Source organism: Mustelus asterias, chromosome 11 (genome assembly GCF_964213995.1).
Source record: "Mustelus asterias chromosome 11, sMusAst1.hap1.1, whole genome shotgun sequence".
In the NCBI taxonomy this organism is placed as follows: Eukaryota; Metazoa; Chordata; class Chondrichthyes; order Carcharhiniformes; family Triakidae; genus Mustelus; species Mustelus asterias.
Genome location: NC_135811.1, coordinates 41,770,847 through 41,795,243, shown reverse-complemented (window position 1 = coordinate 41,795,243; position 24,397 = coordinate 41,770,847). Strand labels below are relative to the sequence as shown.

At 43.3% G+C, this 24,397-nt stretch overlaps 1 protein-coding gene across 4 annotated transcripts in view; it reads right to left on the bottom strand.

Moving 5' to 3' along the window:
- inpp5a (inositol polyphosphate-5-phosphatase A) overlaps positions 1-24,397 on the bottom strand; it is a 534,961-nt gene that overhangs the window by 100,291 nt on the left and 410,273 nt on the right. For all 4 annotated transcript variants that reach the window (XM_078223475.1, XM_078223474.1, XM_078223473.1 and 1 more), the window contains exon 9: positions 17,373-17,457. In XM_078223475.1, coding sequence (XP_078079601.1) covers positions 17,373-17,457 — 85 coding nt within the window. The remainder of the gene's footprint in view (positions 1-17,372; positions 17,458-24,397) is intronic.

The following is a 24,397-nucleotide window of genomic DNA, read 5'->3' as shown; positions in this document are numbered from 1 at the left end:
TTGTGTGCTGACACAGCTGCATTCTCTGGATTACGGTGGAAGCGTCAGTCCTGGAAACAGCATTTTAGCAGTTCCATGTTGTTAGTCAGCATCCTACCTGCATCCTCTAGCACTGACGTCTGCGTCAACAGGGCTATGTCATTGTGTCATTGGTATGGGCAACCTTTTGGGATCTGGTGTAGAGCAGGGCAGTGGTCTAGGTGCTGGAAAAGGCACCCACCCTTGTAGCAGACCACTGCTGAGTGTCCATGTTCAACTGGTCTTGTGCTCAAATGAGGAACTTGTGTTCGCTCATTAAGGTGTTGATAAGTCCATTGATAAGCATTGATTGATTGTTGAAAGCTACTATCTTCACACCAGTCGGCATTCTCTGTCAATGAGAAGTCTACGAAGGCAGCTCCAGTCTTCAGCTAATTCTAGACCTTTTCCTCAATGCTGGTGCAAGGACCAGATTAGAGTAACTTCTTCCTTCTCCTGCCTGTTAATTTGGGATGAATACAGGATGGGCTGTTTGACCACTTTCGACTGTAGATAGAGGGACAAAGGAACAGTAACTTTTGGGATCATTGGTTGGGTTTTCCTGCTTTTAGGGGTGGCAACAGTTTAGGAATGACACCAGACCCCAGGGATTATCCCACTCTCAAGGGTGAGTGGGGGTGAGTTTGTCAAGTCACATGCTTCCATTTGGACCCTGTTTCTTGATGAAGAATCAGTAAATGTCAGTGATCCAAGACTTGGTGGCTGTTAGTGCGGTGGTGTGTGGAGTGATGTTGCTGCAGAGAGAGCTTTTTCACTCTGAGCTTGTGCTCTGTGGTAGTCATTGCGTTTGAGTTGGTTAGGAGCATTGATAAGTGTAATCACCTCTGGCAACGGGCGTGGAGCACGTGAGGCTGCTTTGGGATACATACAGCATGATTTAATTTAAAATTAGGTTTGCAATATGTGTTGGTTTTTATTTCTGCATTGCAGCCAAGAGAAAGATATAATGATCAGGATTAGAGGGGAGGTAAGGAGTGTGAAATGGGTCAGTTGTATGAAAGAGCTCTCCTATTCCTCCCTTTCTCCTGTCCTCTCTCCGTAGCTTTCAATTCTTTCTCCTTTGGGAGAAGAAACAGACAGTCACACTAGCATCGAGAAAACGGTCCACTTTAGTCAGCTTTTCATTATTTATGCACTCCATGTTTGACTCCCGTTTGGAGGGAAACAGTGAGACCACTAAGAGCTGTGCTATTAAAGAGGTTGCAAACTCTTTGGGAGACTTTGGGTTGTGGAGTGAGTTTGGCCTGCAGTCCTCGAGCTATTATTACTTACCTCCGATTCGCTGGGATTTGTGAAGAACACTTTATTCTTCCCACCTCAAATTCACAGAAACTGTCGGATAGACACCCCCCCTGCCCCTCCCCCCACCCCCAGGGGAGACTCCTCCCTTTTATGCCAAATAAATCAATCAACAAGTAACAACATCTGCCTAGACAGCACAGGGGAAAGGGCACCGCGACATGCTCAAAGGACAAAATGACAGCAAGAAGCAAACAGTGATCTGCGGGCTGCTTTCAAATTTATGAAAAAAGGTCACGACCTGGCCTCAGCTGTAACACATCCACAGATGCATAAAGACAATAGAATAAAACCGCCAAAAAAAATTGCAACACTCCATTAAATGCATTTTCATGTACTGCGACACAGAAATGATTTTTTTTGCTTAAATAAGAGAGGATAATAATAACTGTTCATCACGCTGGAATATGGAGTAGAGCGGCCACACTTTCAACAGGACAAAGGGAACAGCAGTTCATCAACTCCCAGCCAGACCCTGATCTCAGCTGTACCATCAGCAAGAAGGTGACAGTGCAAGGCTGGGTACTCCTCCACTAGGAAACAGGAGTAATCAAAGGCCACATTATCCTGGCTCATACTCATCGGCCTCCTGGTAACTGGCCCATGAGCTGCATTATCGTCATGGATAACGTGCTGTCCCCAGCCCCCAGCCATGGAAATTGGTGTAAGGACACAGGAGCCTTTAAAAGTGAGGAATAAATAACCTTTTTTGAGACTGGGCAAGGAAAACACAATGCAGGACAGATCGAAGGGAATAAAATTAAGACTTTTATTTATACATCCGCGGGACGTTCCAAAACAAAGCCAGAGCCAAGAACTTGCTTGGGAGTGGTTACTGCTGCTTCGTGGATAAAATATTCATCTGTGCACAGCAAGGTTGCACAAACGCTACAAAGATGTGCAGGTTAGGTGGATTGGCCATGCTAAATTGCTCCCTAGTGTCAGGGGGACTAGTTAGGGTAAATGTATAGGGTTATGGGGATAGGGCCTGGGTGGGATTGTGGTCGGTGCAGACTTGATGGGCCGAATGACCTCCTTCTGCACTGTAGGGTTCTATGATTCTATGAAGTGAAGTTGTTTCAGTAGTGTTGGCTGAGGTTTTGAGTGTTGAACCAAGATACAAGATCACCTTCCTGCTCTTCTCTGAATGACGGGATGGGATCTTTTACATCCATCTGAATGGGCAGAGGGGGACTTGGTCTAATACTTCATTCAAAGGATGATCCTTCTTGACAACACAACACCCCTTGGTAGTGTCAGCCTAGATTACACGTTCAAAGTCCTGCAGTGGAACATGAACCAAACTTCTAATTCACAGGCGAGAGTACTACTCGCCAAAATGAATTGCATGGCAGAGTACGTTCCTGAGCGTGGTGCATCAGTATTGAGTGGTTTAATTGTACAGAGTTATACTCTGCACTGATGGTGGTAGACTTCCACTGGGAGATTGTCACAGTGAAGATTACAAATAGCTGTTAATAGAAAGTAGTCAGAGGCTACTGGTGGATGAGAGACACAAATTATCAGGATTTCCAATATTGCCACATCATATGTAACAAGTGAGAAAGCTTTATCATGGATCACATGACAGAAACATGAAGGGCTAGGTTGTCCTCTTCAGTGCTGAATTCTGGCAGGATGGGACTTCAGCCCTCCGCACTGAATTCACCCCAACCACGGCCCATGGTCAAGGGACATTTGAAACACATGATCGAGCAAATCAGTGAAAATCGATTTAAAAATCCCCATAGTGGTGCAGAAGAAATGTTTCTGTGTCACCATAATATGTCACAAGGGAGCCGAAGGGCATAGAGATGTTTGGAAAAATCCTTCAGACTGAGAGATAATCGGGTGCAATTTTGAAGCTGAAATCAAGATAGAGGTGGCCTCTTCTCGGTCTGTTCTTCCACTTCACAGAAATGTGGAACTTCCCTACTGCTATTTTGGACCTGAAACTATGTTCCATTAGGCAGCCCCAGGGGAATGTTGGTTACTGCGCTAAAGGGAGAGAAATTGAATGGGAGGCCAAGCTCCCTCTACCCAGCAGCATTTATATGCAATGGAGAGGGAATAAATGAACAACTCTGGTCCTGACAGTTGGGGCTATAACTGAAACTAAAGTTTGGACAATAAGGTTGTGGTAGGTCTCACTAGCCCACTTCCTGTTTTATCCAAAGTGAACCTGCTCAAATCCTTTCACTTTGGGCGCAATTGAGTAACACTGCATTGGCAGAGTGGGACCAATGGACCCTCACCCACTGAAGATACCTTGCACGTTGAAAGCATGAAGTAGAATAACACTGTGAGCTGTGCTTGTTTATGTTTAACCTTCCAGTACTTTAATTTTAATCAAAAAGGCCAATTTATATTAAGTCCAATCATGACCCTCACATGAACGACAAACTAGATCCAAGCTGACAGGATGAGGCATTGCACCCCATCTTGGGCTCGATCAGACAAGATCCAAGTTGACAGGATGAGGTATTGCACCCCCTCCTGAGCTGGATCTAATGTTCATCTTAGCCAAAAGGCTGAGATGGCTTAAAAAAACTGCATCTGGTAAAGCCTTGGTTTAACTTCATTGGCCATAGAACATAGAACAGGCAAGAACAGAACAGGCCATTCGGCCCACGATGTTGTGCTGAGCTTTATCTGAAACCAAGATCAAGCTATCCCACTCCCTATCATCCTGATGTGCTCCATGTGCCTATCCAATAACCGCTTAAATGTTCCTAAAGTGTCTGACTCCACTATCACTGCAGGCAGTCCATTCCACACCCCAACCACTCTCTGTATAAAGAACCTACCTCTGATATCCTTCCTGTATCTCCCACCACGAACCCTATAGTTATGCCCCCTTGTAATAGCTCCATCCACCCGAGGAAATAGTCTTTGAACGTTCACTCTATCTATCCCCTTCATCATTTTATAAACCTCTATCAAGTCTCCCCTCAGCCTCCTCCGCTCCAGAGAGAACAGCCCTAGCTCCCTCAACCTTTCCTCATAAACCTACCCTCCAAACCAGGCAGCATCCTGGTAAATCTCCTCTGCACTCTTTCCAGCGCATCCACATCCTTCTTATAGTAAGGTGACCAGAACTTCACACAATATTCCAAATGTGGTCTCACCAAGGTCCTGTACAGTTGCAGCATAACCCCACGGCTCTTAAACTCCAACCCCCTGTTAATAAAAGCTAACACACTATATGCCTTCTTCACAGCTCTATCCACTTGAGTGGCAACCTTTAGAGATCTGTGGATATGGACCCCAAGATCTCTCTGTTCCTCCACAGTCTTCAGAACCCTACCTTTGACCCTGTAATCCACATTTAAATTTGTCCTACCAAAATGAATCACCTCACATTTATCAGGGTTAAACTCCATTTGCCATTTTTCAGCCCAGCTTTGCATCCTATCTATGTCTCTTTGCAGCCTACAACAGCCCTCCACCTCATCCACTACTCCACCAATCTTGGTGTCATCAGCAAATTTACTGATCCACCCTTCAGCCCCCTCCTCTAAGTCATTAATAAAAATCACAAAGAGCAGAGGACCAAGCACCGATCCCTGCGGCACTCCACTAGCAACCTGCCTCCAATCCGAAAATTTTCCATCCACCACCACCCTCTGTCTTCGATCAGACAGCCAGTTACCTATCCAATCGGCCAACTTTCCCTCTATCCCACACCTCCTCACTTTCATCATAAGCTGACCATGGGGGACCTTATCAAACGCCTTACTAAAATCCATGTATATGACATCAACTGCCCTACCTTCATCAACACACTTAGTTACCTCCTCAAACTACCATTCCTTGATCCTTTATTCTACCCTGGCTTAGGCAAACCATGATCACAGGTATCAGCACACTCCAAGTGTGATGGGCTAGCCTCGTCCCCTGCCTGATCAGCTGGGGTCAAGATAATTTATCACAAGTGAGGATAGGAATAATCTCCCCAAGCGCAATACATAGCTGAAATCTGATTGTGAATGCTATCATGGTCATTTCACCATATCTTACACTGTTTGGAATACTGTGTCCAACTCTGGTCACCACACTACCAGAAGTACGTGGAGGCTTTGGAGAGAGTGCAGAAAAGGATGTTGCCTGGTATGGAGGGTATTAGCTATGGGGAGAGGTTGAATAAACTGGGATTGTTCTCCCTGGAAAGACAGAAGCTGAAGGGTGACCTGATAGAAGTTTATAAAATTATGAGAGGTATGGATAGGGTGAGCAGTTGGAAGCTTTTTCCCAGGGCAGAAATTACAATTACATGGGGGCACAAGTTCAAGATAGTGGGCGGGGGGGGGGGTGTGTGCATGTGTGGAGATGTGCGGGGGAAGGTTTTTTACACAGAGGGTGGTGGGGGCCTGGAATGCACTGCCAAGTGAGGTGGTTGAGGCAGTTACATTAGCCACATTTCAGACTTATTTTGATAGGCATATGCACAAATGGGGAATAGAGGGATATAAGCGGTTGGTTTAGATAGGCAAATGTGATCGGTGCAGGCTTGGAGGGCTGAAGGGCCTGTTCCTGTCCTGTTCTTGCTTTGTTATTGAGCTATTGGCAAGCCATTCACATTGAGTGCAATTGCTGAAATATCAAGCATTAAAATGAAGTGTCCCTTCAGCTGTCCATATAGTGAGACTTTTATGAGAAATGATTGAACTGGTCTATCGTAACAGAGCCGAATCTTGCACTCAATGAGGGAAATTGTCCTGTCCAAATCTTGTTGGATTTGATTCTTTTCTAATACTGGTGTGACGACATTTGACCGAGAGGCAATGCAGGAAGGAAAGTGTGTAAATTGTTTAAAAGGTCTGTGGAATCTGTAATTTTTTAAAGAATGTTTCGAAAGGACTTTACAGAGTTTGCAACAATTGTAAAGGGTTAATGGTAGTTTCCTTGGATAATAAGAAATACCGAGCCATGTGATCTGGTGACCCTTGACCTGAGCAGGACCAAGAGGAAGGAAGTTAACAAGCTAGAAGTCATGTGACCAGACACAAAGGAGAGCTATAAGCAGTGGATGTGGAGGGCGAAGGTACAGATGCAGACACAAAAAGAAAGCAGATGAAGACAGAAAGAGGAACAGGTAATCTTTGTGAGGAGAAGAAGCAAATCATTCTCAGGAAGAATTCAGTTTTTCTGTTTGGCAGAAAGGGAAAGAGAAGCTCTTGCAGGCAATGTGCGAGCTGGCTGAAAAAGTCTAAAACCTGAAAAGTGGTGCGAATAGCTTGATGTCATTAAAGAACTGAGTGTTTTCCCAGAAGTGGCCAAACCGTGAAATCCGGTGTTGTCTGGTCGATTGATTAGGAATGCCAGAAAGCTACACCACCAGGACTGTAGGGAGAAAATGTGTCTTGCTAATGATAATTGTATTTGTGAAACTCGAAGATGAAAGCTGTTGTCAGATAGGGCTCGTGACCTATCCTGCGTGAATAAAGAACACAGTAAGAGTTTTAACAACACCAGGTTAAAGTCCAACAGGTTTATTTGGTAGCAAATGCCATTTGCTACCACATAAACCTGTTGGACTTTAACCTGGTGTTGTTAAAACTCTTACTGTGTTTACCCCAGTCCAACGCCGGCATCTCCACATCATGAATAAAGAACAGCATATTGTGGAGCTGTGTCGCTACATTGGGCCATATGTCTTCAGGGAGTCACGAGGGTGCTTGTGAATGTGTAAGATATAGCTTTGGTGTATTGATGATTTAAAGTGTAACTGCCTCTTACTAAAGGCCTGTTAATTCATGTTTAATTTGCATTGGCTCTGCTTCATTTTGAAGTAATAGTTACAAAAAGTGATAAAGCTCTGCATTTGGGGATCATTAAATAAATCTGGTTATTTTGGGCTGGGATTTTCTGCCTCTGCTGGGGTGGGACCCGCCACGGTGGGATGTGGAGTCTCAGCTAAATTTCCACTGACTTTTGATGGGATCGGATGATCCCCAGCAGTGGGGCGGGGCAGGAAGAACCCACCCTTGGCTTACACCCCCCCCCCCCTGACCACCCCTCGGATTGTAAGAACAGTCAAAATAGAGGGAGAGTTAATCACTGGCTCCCAAACCCGATCTGGTTGAGCTTTGTAGAGTACATGTCTGCCTGGATCCAGTGCTGCCATCCTTTGAAGATAGAGATTGGAATCTGATCACATCACTGGAGCCTGACAACAAATACTAATCCAAGGCTGAGCAGAGAGAGAGAGCAATGGCAACTTCCCCTTCAGAGCAAACCTGCCGGGATCTGCAAGGAGATTCATAAGAGGCTCAGGAAATTTAAATATGTCACAGAAGGTTTTCCTGTAGGCTTGAAGGAGCAGCCCTGTTTCCCCTGACAAGCAGGAACTACTGGCTGCTTCAGACACCTCGTTAGTCAATACCTGTCACAGTATTATTTCTGAGGCACTGTATTTATTCAATTGCCTCTGTTTCACCTGATGATATAGAAACTTCTAATTTCCTGGTTAACTATAACCTCCTGTGGAGTCACCTGGTGGAATTTTATTTTCCTTCACCTACCCCCAGAGGTGGGCTGGGTTGCAGTGGGCTGCCCATCAAGTGAGAAGGTGGAAATCAGTTGCTTTCCCGATTTTCCCCAATTAGGCCTGTGGTGGGAAGGCTTGAGGTTGGCCTTCCTGTCTGGAAGCCAATGGAGATCCTTAAGAGGTCAGTTAAGAAAAGCCTCATCCTGCCGCCACTATTATGGGGGTAATGCCATATGGAAAGCCTGCCAGAAGATATCCATCATAGGCTACTTATGGGAGAATACCTTACTTCTGGGGAATGATTGTTGATCCTCTCCCTGGACTGTGTGGTGCTGGAAATGGCTACCACTCTCAGTGCCGATATGGGAGAACTGAGGACCTTTGATTGATATGCATCCTCTTGGGAATGGAGTATTTGCTCCACATTAGGTGGTATGGCAATTTAATGGGTGCAGTGGAGACGGGAGCCCTAGTGTCAGGGCTTCTGCTTGTTGGGGCTTGCAGGGATTGGATCAGCAAGGGTGCCACCAGCTTTGGAGGTTGGAATCCTTGTCATCCATGTTAAATTCTGCCCACTTTTTCTGTAAGTATCATTGTTTAGCCCTGTGGACAGTTAAAAGTCAACCATATGTTGTGGGACAGGAGTCGTATATAGGCCAGACCAGTTAGGAGTGGGAAGTTCCCTGAAAGACACTAGTTATGACAATCGAGCAGTTTTCATAGTCATTATCTGGTGCCAGCCTACAGTTTACCAGCTTCATTAAATTTAATTTCACAACTTGACATGGTAAGATTTGAACATTTGACTTCTGGGCTACTGGTTCAGGACCGAACAGCTAGCCTACTGTGCCCTGCGTTATGAATACTTTACAAGAATTGAGCTTCTGTTGTTTTTTCCCTCCCGCTATAGTTCAGCTGGTGACACTGTCATCTTTGAGTCAGAGGGAATGGGTTTAAGACCCACTACAGCATCTTGTGCACAAAAATTTCGGCTGACACTCTCAAAGAAGAGCAGGAAAGTTATCCCTGGTATCCTGGCAAATAGTCACCTCTCAGTCAACAACAGGAAAAACAGATGATTTGATCATTAGCACAACGCTGTTGCTGGGAGCTTGCTGTGTGCAAAATGGCTGCCAGGTTTAGTGCATTACGACAGTGACTGCATTTCAAAAGTTCTTCACTGCAAAGCATTTTTGGAAATCCAGAGGCGGTGGAAGGTGCTATACAAATGCATCTTTCTTTAGATTGTCCTGATTTTGAGAAGTGGAATGATCCAGGAAACCCAGCTCTCCCTGCCCACCATGAAGCCAAACTTCACCAACCATCTGCAAGGTTGCTTCGTGGAAAAGGATTGTTCACGATTTCCTTTCTTCGGCTCCTCCTTCCCAAAGTAATGTGCTCCGTCACCGTGAGAGCTCCATCTAATGGTCTGTTTGGGAACTAGCAGGGCTCAAAATGTGCAGCGTTTGAATACTTATTATGTCTCGGTAACTGTTCATCAGATTTTAAACATTTACCACCCCCCCCCACCTGCTTGCACACAAGCCAGTAATTAGCATTGTGCATCATCTGAGCCACAGTTTCCTGGTACACAATCCAAATGATGCGGGTTCCAGTGTTATGAGGTTTAAACATTCCCAAAGCATAGGTCCCAAATCATAAGCAGCCTTTCACAGCCCTTCACCTTCAAGATGCTGAAGAACTTCTCAAATTCTTCTCGCCAGCTGACGTGCACACCCTCCCACGCTCATTAGAAAATTTCCTCTTTTTTATGACTGGATTGTCCTGCATTTCCCTTTTGTTCCCAGCGCAAGATGAGGCTTCTTTCAGGACAGCATTTGCTCCTTCTGACTTTTTAAATGAATTGTATCCCCATTCTAGCCTTCACTATAATGGGCATAAACAGCAGTGGTAACAATGCACTTTCAGAATAAACACAGCTGTGATGACTGTGATTACATGAATAATGAGCTGGAAATCTGCATTATCTCAGTAGTGACAAAGAAGCACCAATTACAAGTAGTACAGTGGCTCCAGCAATTGATGCTGATTAGGTGTTCAGGGCAACAAGGCATTGAAATGATGTTTGTTCTTCAGTTCTTTAAAGTAGCCACGAGACAAAGGAGGCCAAGCTTGGCCCTTTAAAAGCTTGAACAGATTTGTTCAGAAGTAATAAATAATAAGTAATAAAATCAGTTTGAGTACTCCACAAAGAGCCATTTGTATATCCTGGCCCCAGACATCCATGCAGTTACTGACCCCCACCTGCCCTAAGAAGGGTTACCAACCCACCAGGAGAATCCTGCAGTCTCCGAGAATTAAAGTAATCCAGACAGAGAGAAAATAATGGAGCATTCCAATACATGTTTTTTTTTTCATTTTCTCTGAATTCTTTCATTTGTTGTCATTGTATCCCGAAAGTGCAGAAGAGGCCATTCAGCCCATCGCACCCACACCAACTCTCCAACAGAGCATTTTACCCAGATCCTCTTCCCTGCCCTATCCCCGTAACCCCACACATTTCCCTTGGTTGATCCATCTAACACCTTGGGACACTAAGGGAGAATTTACCATGGCCAATCAACCTAACCTGCACATTTTTGAGACAATAAAGGAGCATTTAGCATAGCTAATCCACCTAACCTGCACATCTTGGGACACCAAGGGAGAATTTAGCACACCCAATCCACCTAACCTGTAAATCTTTGGAGTGTGGGAGGAAACCAGAGCATCCAGAAGAAACCCACGCAAACACGGGGAGAATGTGCAAACTCCACACAGACAGTCACCCAAGGCTGGAACTGAACCCGGGTCCCTTGCGCTGTGAGGCAGCAGTGCTAACCACCGTGCTTCCGTGGCCTCTTTTAAAAGATGTTCCATACACATGTACTGCTCTATATCTCTGCTCACTGCCACAATGCACAGGCATCCTATCTATATTTTCTGTCTCTGAAATATTCTTCCAATTAGAATTTTGAGAGACAGGATCTACGGGCATTTAGAGACACAAGGACCGATTAGGAACTGTCAGCATGGCTTTGTGAGTGGAAAATCATGTCTCACAAATTTGATTGAGTTTTTTGAAGGGGTAACCAAGAAGGTAGATGAGGGCAATGCAGTTGATGTTGTCTACATGGACTTTAGCAAGGCCTTTGACAAGGTACCGCATGATAGATTGGTTGCATAAGGTTAAATCTCATGGGATCCAGGGTGAGGTATCTAAATGGATACATAATTGGCTTCTTGACAGAAGCCAGAGGGTGGGTTGTAGAGAGTTGTTTTTCAAACTGGAGGCCTGTGACCAGTGGTGTGCCTCAGGGATCAGTGCTGGGTCCGCTGTTATTTGTCATTTATATTAATGATTTGGATGAGAATATAGGAGGCATGGTTAGTAAGTTTGCAGATGACACTAAAATTGGTGGCATAGTGGACAGTGAAGGAAGTTATCTCCAATTGCAACGGGATTTTGATCAACTGGGCCAGTGGACTAACGAATAGCAGATGGAGTTTAATTTAGACAAATGCGAGGTGATGCATTTTGGTAGATTGAACCAAGGCAGGACTTACTCAGTTAATGGTAGGGCATTGGGGAGAGTTACAGAACAAAGAGATCTAAGGGTACATGTTCGTAGCTCCTTGAAAGTGGAGTCAAGGTGGACAGAGTGGTGAAGAAGGCATTCGGCATGCTTGGTTTCATCGGTCAGAACATTGAATACAGGAGTCGGAATGTCTTGTTGAAATTGTACAAGACATTGGTAAAGCAACACTTGGAATACTGTGTGCAATTCTGGTCACCCTATTATAGAAAGAATATTATTAAACTAGAAAGAGTGCAGAAAAGATTTACTAGGATGCTACCGGGACTTGATGGATTGAGTTATAAGAAGAGGCTGGATAGACTGGGACTTTTTTCTCTGGAGCGTAGGAGGCTGAGGGGTGATCTTATAGAGGTCTATAAAATAATGAGGGGCACAGATCAGCTAGATAGTCAATATCTTTTCCCAATGGTAGGGGAGTCTAAAACTAGAGGGCATAGGTTTAAGGTGAGAGGGGAGAGATACAAAAGTGTCCAGAGGGGCAATTTTTTCACAGAGGGTGCCGAGTGTCTGGAACAAGCTGCCAGAGGTAATAGTAGAGGCGGGTACAATTTTGTCTTTTAAAATGCATTTAGATAGTTACATGGGTACGATGGGTATAGAGGGATATGGGCCAAATGCGAGCAATTGGGATTAGCTTCGGGGTTTTAAAAAAAAAGGGTGGCATGGACAAGTTGGGCTGAAGGGCCTGTTTCCATGCTGTAAATCTCTATGACTATATGACTCTAGAAGGAGCACAAGGACATTTTTCCTTAGCTCCAAGTGGAAAACCTGGATGAGAAAGCAGTACAATATTTATCAAAAGGAATAAAACTGAAAACATCTGGATATTGACAGACAATATTACATGGCTGCGGTAAAGGTCTAAAAACCATAACAATGGCTTAAAAGTACATTAATTATAACATGCCAAAGGTGCTTTAACATCAGTCATAGCAATGCATTCTGTAGAGATGTTTTAAAATTACAGTAAAGGACTGCATATGATAGCATCATTGACAACTGATTAAGCAGCCTGAAGTAGTAATTAATGGGAGAATTGTCTTTCCAAGTCTTGGCCAGTATGGAAGCATCTCCTCAGAAAGGGGCCACATGTAGCTGGGGACAAAAATATTATTAAAAAGTATCTGTAAAATACGCATTCAGATCATCACAATCTGAGCTCCAAAATCAGTCCTTAAATGAGAAACGCAGACTAGAGCCACACTCACAACAGAAAACCAATCAATCTATTCTGAATAAATAGTTATTTTGAATAATGAGCTCACCATCCATTTGTTGCAATTAAATGTCAAGAGCAGATAAAACTAGTTCTTTTATGATTGAATCTGAACCAGGCTGATATTGGAAGACCAACTGAAATCACAATGCATCTTGAAGACTGACAAACATTGCTCACAGTCCGAGCAGTTTTCTAGAGTTCCAGCTCCTGTCAGGAGCTGGGTTGTTTTATTCAGTTTTGCATGAGCTTTGATAAACAAAATGGCTTTTTCTTACTTTTGAGTTTTCCTGATTCCTGATTATTCAAATTTCCTGATTTAAGTAGAGGCTTGTGCACTGCTGTCCAAAGGAGCTGAAACAAATGTTTAATCTGAGCAGAAACAACAAACTCTCTTGGAGTGTCGTATTGTCGCCTGTATGATCATTTAATGGGCATAAAGAAAGGACCGTGTAAAAAGACAACTGGGATCGATGTGATCCCCAACTGACTGTGATTGGTGCTACAAATCAAAATCAAACAAGAGGACGCTCAGCAGAGTGCATAACTCCGTGTGCTTATGTTAACTCAACATCATTCCAATTACGCACTTCTTCCTTGAGCTCTTTCCCTCTCTGGTTGATGTTCTGTTGCTCCAAAGCTGAAAAAAAATCCTTTCATGAAGAGTTTTCATTGCACCGAGTCTTTAAGCCAGTCCACATCCAACAACCTGCTCTAAAAACCCTGCTCACATTTTGATAGCTGTGACAAATCAGTTGACACAATCCACCACATTCTAAAACAACTAAGAGCAGTCTACATAAAACGCACAACATTCTTTTAAAGAAAATCAATCTGCCCTTGGTCCCAATGTTAATGGACCCTTAAAAAAAATTCCAGGATCTGGATCCAAATCTTTGCCAAAAAACCCAACCAATTCTTCTTCGTGCCAGACCCTATCTATGCACCAGGTTTCATTGTAATCTATCCATTAGCTTTTGAGATATTAGACAAGCAGGTTAACAAACTGGGGCAAAAACATTAACTCTGTCCACCTCTATGGTGGAGTTATTATCCTTAAAACAGTTTTACCTGAATAATCTCCACCAAAAAGGGGAGAGCTCCCCAACTGCAGAATTCTTGCACAAAAAAAGGACAATGGGAGATATCAGCTCTCCAATCCAAAGGGTCTCTTCAAACTTTCAAAGGCATTTACTCTGATTCTTACGTCAAGTACCGTTTACCATGTCCATGAACATTTATCCACACATCTTCATCTTGCATTGGTTCATTTCAGTCAATCAATCACAGAATTGGCGCCATTCAGACGTAAAGCACAAGCAGGCAGTTTGACAACTTTATAATCCGCATTAGCATTTTCAGACAGTCGAACGTATTAGATTCTATTTAATGAATGTTAAACAGCCAGAACTTGGAGGTAACAAGGTGACCAGGTACTGGATGTTGACTTGTTAATTATACACAATATATAGAAAGGGTAACCCAGCACTGGCTGCCTGGTATGTTGGAGGGGAATGGGCCGGGAGAGTTTGTCCCATTGCACAGTAGGTTTAAAAATAAAGCTGAATAAGATAAAGGCTAGCATTGGGTTCATCCTTCTAGAATATGCATTTATCTGAACTAACATACTTCTGAGCATTATATTGCCCAGGTCTCTGTTTACAGGTAGGGTACATTCACATGACGACTGTAGTGTGTGTGTGTGAAGCAGTTTCACTGCATTTAAGGTGTAAGCACAGCTTGCAGCTGGTATCAAAGCTTGTCCTGGCATTAAAGCAGATTGAGATGGCCTGGAGAAGGTATTCTCACCCCAATTCACTTTGAAGAGATTAAGGCAGTCTATTTGCAAGTTTGGTATCACATCTGATCCCAAGCTGATGTTCCAACCTCATATTCACACCATCACTAACACTGCCAATTTCCACCCCCGTAACATTATCTGAATCTGGCCCTGTCTCAAAAACACAAAAATAGGGGGCGGAGACCATTTGGCCCTTCAATATGATCAGGGTTGACCCTCAACACCATATTCTCACTCTCTCCCCATACCCCTTGACACCTTTAGAATCTAGAAATCTAACTTTCCTTCTTAAATATATTCAGTAACTTGACCTCCACAGCCTTCTGTGCCGATTTTGGGATTTTCACCATAACTTCATTGCAGTGTTAATATAAGCCTACTTGTGGCACTAATAAATAAACTTTAAACTAAACTAGAGAATTCGAGAGGCTCACTATCCTCTAACTGAAGAAGTTTCTCCTTATCTCAGTCCTAAATGGCTTATTCCATATCCCGAGACTGATCTCTTGTTAATAAAACCCCCAGCCAGAGAAAACAACATCCCTACAACCAATCTGTTCAGCCCTGTCAGAATTTTATGCCTTGCAATCAGATTCCCTCATTCTTCGAAATTGGAGTGAATACACGCCTGGTCTACCCAATCTCTCCTCATATGGCAATCCTACCATCCCGGACGTGAACATTTGTGGCACTCCCTCTATGGCAAGTATATCCTTTCTTAGATAAGGAGACCAAAACTGCACACAATACTCCAAGTGAGGTCTCACCAACAGATACATGCTTAGCTCACATGCTGCTGAAACCATTATTCATGTCTTTATTACCTCCAGATTCTGTTTCAACAAACGCATGGCTGGTCTCCCACATTCTACCCTCTCTAAACTTGAGGTAATGCAAAACTCCACCCCCCCCCCCCCCCTGCCCCCCTCTGCTCACTGACCGACATTGGCTCCCAGCCAAGCAATGCCTTGACTTTAAAATTTTCATCCTTGGGTGGGAGCCGGCAGAATCTTTTGGTCCTGCCAATGTCTCTGGCATTTTGTGTGATTCGCCCATCCAGCTGCTGGGGAACCTGCCATAGGGAGGTTTTGTCTTTGGTGGAACCACAAGATCCTGCTGGCGGGCAGAGCTGGAAAATTCCACCCCTTGTTTTCAAATCCCTCCATGGTCTTGCCCCTGCATAACTGTGTAATCTCCTCCAGCCAATTCCCCACCCACCCCCCGCACACACAGCCCCCGACCCCTAACCCGCCACAATATCTACACACCTCTGTTACAGGCCTCTGCGCACTCACATTGGTGGCCGTGCCTTCAGTTGCCGGGCCCCAAGCTCCCTCGCCTTCATCTCTCTACCTCACTTTGCTTGTTTAAGACACTCCTTAAACATAACTTTTAACCAAGCTTTTCATCACCTAACCCTAATAGCTCTTTATGTTGCTTGGTATCATACTTCGTTTCACAATGCTTCTGTGAAGTGACGTGGGACTTTTATTATGTTAACAACACCATATAGCTCTTTGCTGTTGTTGAGTCAGAGGCTTGAACACCAAATTATACTTTGCATAAAGTTGGTGCAAAATTGAAACAGCTTTGCACCGATACAAAACCTGCAGTGCAAATATTCCATTAGTCAAGGAAAACTCTAGAACTCCCTCTCTAACAGCACTGTGGATGTGTCTACACCTGAGGGACTGCAGCGGTTCAAGGCAGCAGCTCACTACCACCCTTTAGAAGACAATTAGGGATAGGCAATGAATGCTAGCCTAGCCTGCAACATCTACACCCCATGAGTGAATTACAAAACATCAATTTACTTTGAATTTGAATTTAAACATGCCAAAAAAAGATATTAGTGGGAGTGGAATATTTGGAAACAAAGCTAATGAAACAATTTGATAAATTTCATATGCAAGTTAGAAATGTTCATTCTACCAAGCTATCAGTTACTTAACTGTACATAAATACTTCCATGAATTTCTGTCTTCTACAACATTTGCCAATATGTATGATGTTTTAGTTTTCTGATAGTCATTTTGTCCTTAAATTTTCTTTCATTTAACCTTAATTATTCTTATTTGGTTTATCTTTCTTTTCATCCAAATTACTTGTAAATGATCAAATCCACTGTCAACATATCACTGGGTGCAGTGCCCACACCAGTGATAGAGCTCAACTGGTAACATTATTCCAGAGTCTACAAACCAGAACAAAATGGGTCATGAATTGGAGAACCTGCTGATTCCCATTTGTTGTGATTAAAAACAGTTTCTCTTTTAAAACAACAAAAGAGTTAATAGTGTCAGTGCTAGTGGTCATTCTACTTGTAATATACTTATAATATATTTAATATAGTGTAAATGGGTGATAGCCATGTGGATACACAGTTTATCTCTACGATTTTCACATGTTGTGACTAATTAGACTCTAAATATGCTGGTGAGGTGTTCTACTTACAGTGGTTAGCACTGCTGCCTCACAGTGCCAGGGACCCGGGTTCGATTCCCGACTTGGGTCAGTGTGTCTGTGTGGAGTCTGCACGTTCTCCCCGTATCTACGTGGGCTTCCTACGGGTGCCCCTGTTTCCTCCCACAGTCTGAAAGACGTGCTGGTTAGGGTACATTGGCCATGTTAAGTTATCCCTCAGTGTACCCCAAACAGGTGCCGGAGTGTGGCGACTAGAGATTTTTCACAGTAATTTCATTGCAGTGTTAATGTAAGCCTACTTGTGACACTAATAAATAAACTTTAAACTCAAGAATTTTTATATGATGCTTTTGGGTTCTGAGACTCTTGACTTAAACTTTCACAAGAATTGTTCCCTTTTTGAAACTCAACCCAATTCCTGGCCATGCTGTGAAACTAGAAAGTGAAAAACTTGAATGGTGACAGAACTGGAGGCTGCTTGGACTTTTGCCTGACAACACCTACCTCTATCACACCTTTAGAATCCAACCTGAAGTTGAAGTCACCAAACAGGAAGTGTGGCACCTTCTCATATCGTTGGTCCATAATCCTAGAGTGAGGGATGAGAAGTTTATTCACATTTTCTATACACTTTCAGCTCAAGGTTTATTCATTCTAAATAACAGAACAGTGCCAAGCCAAGGGAACAAAAACAATTCTTGAGCAACTCCCTGCCAGAAACATGGGAGCATTGAATTTACCCTTAGAAATTCAACCACTTTGGATGAAATTATACCAAATATCAAAAGTTACATTGTAAAGTAACAGATCCTCATGACATTGCTTGGGGATTTGGGTGGTATAATATTTTCTATAAGAGGATGTCTTGACAGGTAACACAAATGTATCAGAACCATTGATTTACAGTGAGCTAATAACTCAACTCAAAATACATTTTTTACATGACATTTTGCAGTTTTCCCCAAGTGTTTGGGTGATTGAATGCTGGAACTTTATCATTCTATGAGTGCCCTTTATTTTGGATCTCCTATTGTATTCATCCTTCCCTTTACCATGTTCAAAGATGAGAGAATATGCACAAAAATAATGTACAAGATAGGAGGTACAGGCCAGGAGTAGTCTTCATTTGTCTGAATGAGTCTCGTTCAAGAACCCCAATTCCAAAGCAATCTGCCTGAAAGGCACCTTCTCCACTACCTTAAACATTTACTGCTTCCACCACCAGCACACCCTGACGTCAGTGTTTACCACTTACAAGATGCACTGCAGCAACTTGCTAAGGCTTCTTCAACAGCACCTCCCAAACCCCATTACCTCATCTGCCTAGCAGGACAAGGGCAGAAGGTGGATGGGAGCACGATCATCTGCAAATTCCCTTTCAAGTCACACAACATCCTGACTTGGAAATACATTGTCATTCCTTCAGTCATCCACAGGGTCGAAATCCTGGAATCCTCTACCTAACAGCACTGTAAGGAGTTTCTATACCACATGGTCTGCAGCAGATCAAGGTGGAAGTTTACCATCACCTTCTCAAGAGTAATCAAGGATAGGCAATATATACTGATATTGCCAGCATCACCCACATTCCATAAATGAATAAAAGAGCTGTGTTACTTGGTGGTAAGTCTTTCATACTTAGCAGCACTGGAAAGAGGTGGTGAGCTCAGCAAATCTGATCGGATGCGGTTTTGTAGCTCTGGTAGCATTTGGTGGATGATTTTGGAGTTTAGGAACACATTTCACAAGGCAATGTTTTGTTGCTTCAGCACTAAATCTCTAATTCCAAGTTCTGATCCTCCTCAGCAGCACCCTGTGGGCATTTGATATTCTTATCCTTTGGCAAGGGAATCCCAGAATGCCTCTCCTCTCATTCAGCTCCTGCAGCAGAGGCTGAAATCTGAAAGTCCTCTCCCCAAATACGACTCCCGCCATTTTTGTGAAGGGGTGACGGGAATGGGGGCAATGCCAATTTGCACACCCATGGTTCACGGTGTCTGGTTTTCATTAGCCAGGAGTGGGAAATACATGATACGAGCAGATTAGACCCAGTAGGCACAGGTCTAAACATTGTAGAGCCCTCTGGAGAGGTGGTGTACTCTTTTGAAGAGGCAAGATCCATTTCAGTATTATCCCACCATACCATTGGGGAAGGTCAAGTGCATTTTGGGAGAAGTAAGATGCTCTTTGAGAGAGACAAGCTGGCTGTCTCTCCCAAAGGGATTGTTAAAGTAGATGTGAATGTGCATATGAAGTGCACAAACTCATTGGAACTATCCAGGGAGCCGTCAAAAGCAACCACCTGGATAGCGAGGCGCTTAAAACTCTGGCCCTTTAAATATTTGGGAGAAAAGCTGTATGGAGTGTTAAAAAAAATCATTGCTTGCTATTTCATTCTGTTATTGACATAAGCCAGGAAGTTTCCATTGCAGGATCAATGCTACATGGCTGATTTCACAACTTTCCATTATCACAGTGGAGTGTCTGCATTTCACAGTTTGATTCACAGCCTCAAGTAGTTATGGGCTCTTTAAAGTGGAACTATGAATTCTAAAGATTGTTCTAATAAAGAAATAAGCATTTGACTGAAACGTTTATTTTTTTAATAAAGGATTAAGTGCTTGAATCAAATTTTTGCTTTCATTGGAATAAAGCACTTGAATAAAATGTTTTGAGAAATTCTGCAGTGAAAGGAAAGTAAATGTAGCGAATGGGTTTTTTAAAAATGAGTGAATATTTCTTTATAACAAAGTCTGCAATAGATACTTAGGCCTGGATTTTCAATGGGTTCAGATGACTTTGGAGTTGCTCGTTATGCCAAGCCATGGTACTTCACTCGCCACCCATACAAGTTATGTCCCTCTATGCACCCCCATGGCTCCTCATGCCCCCTTCTTCCATGTCTATTCACTCACTATACGCTATATAACAATAGAATTGTGACAGTAGAATAGTAAAAAATGTTTAAAATATTATTCATTTGTTACTTTCCACTTGCTTCAAATAAAACTCCTTTATCGCAGCCTGATAAAAGTGTCAATCATTCAGGCCTTTAAAGTATCTATAGTAGAAACTGCAAGCATTTGAGATCGATTCATCTACTGTAAATAAACACTGGCAGAAGAGATCAGAGTGCCATAACTATCAATTAAGCAATGTTTTCCATAGGGCTCAGTTGTTTCAACAATCAAGCAGATTTCTGGGCTCTCAGACAAGAATGCATAATGAGACTTGGTAGGTGAAGTTTCCAGATCTTGACATGGGGGGCACGAGATGCCATGGGGTTCGGTGGAGAGGCATGAGATGGCATGGATGGAGCATGGCGAATATGTTGGGGGTTGGTCAGGGTGCGTGAGGAATGAGGATAAGAGCACCTTACATTTTTCATTATAACTGAAATAAAGTCCCTTAGTACCGAGGTGGACTTTTTAAACATCCTGCCTTGGTACTCAGTAAGTGCTGTCACTACACTCTTTCCTGGTTCACTGGCCTGACTACAGCCTGCATCCTGGCAATGAAGGTCAGACCTCACTTTTTAATGAGCGGTCCTGTGAAACCATGAATTTTCCCAACTCCCACTACCTACCCTCAAGGATCAAAATGAGAGCCTTAGAATTTTATTTATTTCATCTCAGCATGGATCCTGAGGTTTGCCAATTGTGGATACTGAATGAGTTGGTAGGGTGGGTTTTAAAGGTCAAAGGATGGTGGGTGGGGGAACATGGGTTGACTAAGTTGGCATGGGGCTATAAAAGGCCATGGGTGTTGGGTAGAGGGGAATGAGGTTGCATGGGGCGAATGAAGGTCCTGTGAAGGTGGGTGGAGCATAGGTTGGCATGGATGGGGCATAGGGAGTGCGTGGGTGTTGAGGGTTGGAGGGCTCTTTTACGTTTGATTTTTTAAACAATCTTGCATTAAGTGCCTGAGCACTGAGACAGGCCTTCTCCCCAACCCATATCCACACCAGGCAGCCTCCACACTGTTTCTGGGGTCACCTGTCACAATTTCCAGAAACTCCACACACCTTGCCATGGCCCCTCACTCCAGAGAATGGAAAATCGAAGTTCTGGATTAGCTTTGCGGAGGTGGGAAATATCCTGACTCTGCGTTCATGACACCCAGGGGTGAAAATTCAGTTGATAGACTGCCTTCATATTAATTGTTAGTCATGGGGTGGGTTCTGCCAGGGGAATAATCATGGGAGGGAGGAAAAATTTTGATGGACCAGCAAAAGATCCATGGGCTTCGGCAGGAATATCCAATCCTGCAGTGGGACCGGAAAATATGGCCCACAGAGTATTTTGTAGAATCATGGAATCCCTACAGTGCAGAAGGAGGCCATTTTGCCCATCAAGTCTGCATCGACCACTCACCCAGGCCCTATCCCCGTAACCCCATGCATTTTACTCTGCTATTCCCCCTGACACAATGGGCAATTTACCATGGCCAATCAACTTAACCTGCACATCTTTGGACTGTGAGGGGAAACCAGAGCACCCGGAGGAAACCCATGCAGACATGAGGAGAATGTGCAAACTCCACACAGACAGTCACCTGAGGCCGGAATTGAACCCGGGTCGCTGGTGCTGAGACAGCAGTGCTAACCACTGTGCCACCCCATGCAGCCATTTGCAGCCATGCTTTTTCCAACCCAAACAGTTGCTACAAAGACTTTAACATACATGTATGATACTTACAGGTTTTCTAAATATTACCATCCCCTCGCTATGTTATTGTTTGCCCATTTCATGCTAATTTTTCATTTCGAAAAGGGATGGTCTTCACTTGACTGCCCCAAATGCTCATTTCTTCTGTTACCCTGAAAGCCATGACAGAGCCTTTTTTCTATTGTAAAGTTCAAGGTTTGTTGGAATGGTCCCAGTAATAATGACTTTCACACCACTGTTGGATTTGAGAGACAATGTTTGCTGCCAAACCCTCAAAGTGCTCAGTCGAGTTTCTTTACCACGGGCAAACCATTAGACTCACAGGAAACTGGGTCCATGATCCATCCTGCCACCTTGCTGATGTTAGATTTTGTATTGTAAGTATTGGAACCTGGCACACTGACAGGAACCTCCTGGGATCCAGATTAAACATGTGCCAGTGTAAAAGCACCATCCTTGGCATGATTTTAGTCACCAATTCTCACTATAATACCTCTTGTTCTTCGTTTATATGATAGTTTGACGTTATTGTCCACTGCCTTGGATCTGCTTGGGATGTTTGACTGTTGCAAGCTTATTAAGCTCATTATTGTTACACTATTGCTGGTCCTCTATATATAATCTGAGGTGACCTTTTGGTATCTTGCCAGTTTTATCTTTCACATATTGTATTAATTAAAATGTAACTGCACAAATAAAAAAATGTGCATAAAACAAGGACTTGTCTTCAATGTGTTTTTACTAGGCATCTACATCAAACACAATTGGAAAAACTGTTCTTAGTACATTGACTGAAAAAGTCCATATTACTGATATAACCCTCTCCTTAACACAAATTTTTACCTATAAGTTAAAAAAAGCGATGGTTACTTGAGTCCTAAACTTCAAATAAAAAGTCACAAAAAGAGAACTTTAAGAGGACCTTTTCTGGTTCAACAGAGAAACTAGTTTGATGTTCAGACCTGGCCTTCCTAAAAAAAAACCTCCACATCATTTTGAAATAATTCTTCCAGAGTGGTCTTTGAAAGGTCAGGCAATGCTGCGAGGATAATGGGAGAGCTTAGAGCCTTATGTTTTTCTTCTAATTCAATACTCCCATATACCATAAGCTTTTGAGAAGTCAAAAAACAGGACACAAAGCACAAAAATAGCCATGTCAGACATTGCGGTGGCAAAGTCGACAAAGAGGCCAGCAGTGCCCCGATTTGCTATAACATTTCGTACCCATTCTATGAGGAGGATCAGTTCCCTTTTCAGTTAATTGCCATGCCTAATACGATAGCCTGTATCATTCGATTGTTCTAAGTCAAGGTATCAGCTGCAGGTCAGAAGGTAACATTTTGTTTACAAGATTATTTCCTAAAGTACTTATCTCACATTCCCTGTGAAAGTTGACTTTGCTTTTTGTGGAGGAAGAATTGGGAATAGAAAATTATCCACAGTGGCTGGAGTTGAATGAGTTTAGGTGGGAGGTCTGAAAACTGCCTGCCATGACACCCAGCAGGATGCCTTATTAGCTGCGTCATCACAGTTCATTCAAGCAAACCATAACAGTGTCACCAACATTCCCACACAAAGACAAAGTTCTTCACACAGTCTATAAACATGCTTCTCCTGGCCAATTCATCCCCGGCTGACATCAGTGAAAAGATTTTAAAAATAAGCTCCGTCAAGCAGACTGAATGAGGTGACGATTCCTCAAGCTTCCCGAGAAGAGATGTTCTGAGGGTCAGCACATAATTTATCACTTGATGAGAAGAGTTTATTCTTCCAGCTATTCTCACTCTGCAGTGATATTATAGGCAAACTGGTACTTGCCATCACAGATTTTTCAAATGCAATATGAAGCTGTTAAAAGGGGAGGTTTTTGTCAGGACTGTCACTAATTTTTATAAAGCACTTGTATCATAGAATGTTTCAACAAAAGGGACATTTACATACTTTCCATATGAAATAAAAGTCTTTTGTGACCTCCCAGAGCACAGAATCCAGAATAGGAGTCACCAGGAGCAATGCAAACTAGCAATAAAGGTCACAGAAAGGTTACTGAACACAGCAGAGAATGACAGATACAGTCACACAAGTAGCTGCTACACTGTCAATTATCCCGAGTGGTGAGTTTTTATGACAATCAAGCTCAATGTCCGAAGGCCCCTGGCATTGAAGTGGTCACATTCAAACCAGTTAGCATGTTCTTTATTATAATTCACACTATACGCGAGGGCTGTAATCTAAGCTAAGACAAGCTAAGTTCCTGTTATTTTTAAGTGGGAGATTTCCAGTCCCGGGATGTTTGAATAAGATGAGCTACTGCTTTACCTGATCAATATTTCCCATGATCACCAATTTAATGACTTTTATTTTATTCATTCGTGGGACATGGGCGTTGCTGGCTGGTCAGCATTTATTGCCCACTCCTAGTTGCCCTTGAACTGAGCGGCTTGTTGGCCATTTCAGAGGGCAGTTGAAAGTCAACCACATTGCTGTGGCTCTGGAATCACATGTAGGCCAGACCACGTAAGGATGGCAGATTCCCTTCCCTAAAGCGTACTAGTGAACCAGATGGGTTTTTCTGACAATCGACAATGGTTTCACGGTCATCAGTAGATTCTTAATTCCAGGTATTTTTTTATTGAATTCAAATTCCACCAAATTCAAATTCGAACCCAGGTCCCCAAACATTAGCTGGGTTTCTGGATTGATAGTCTAGCGATAATACCACTAGGCCATCGCCTCCCCTAAGGCCATGCACCAGTGGAGTAGGACTTCAACCTCTCAGAGGTACTCCCCCATAACCTCAGTTGTATTTTTGATCCCAGAGTAATTTGTGTGGGGGTGCAGGTTCCCTTTCCCCTGCTGGGA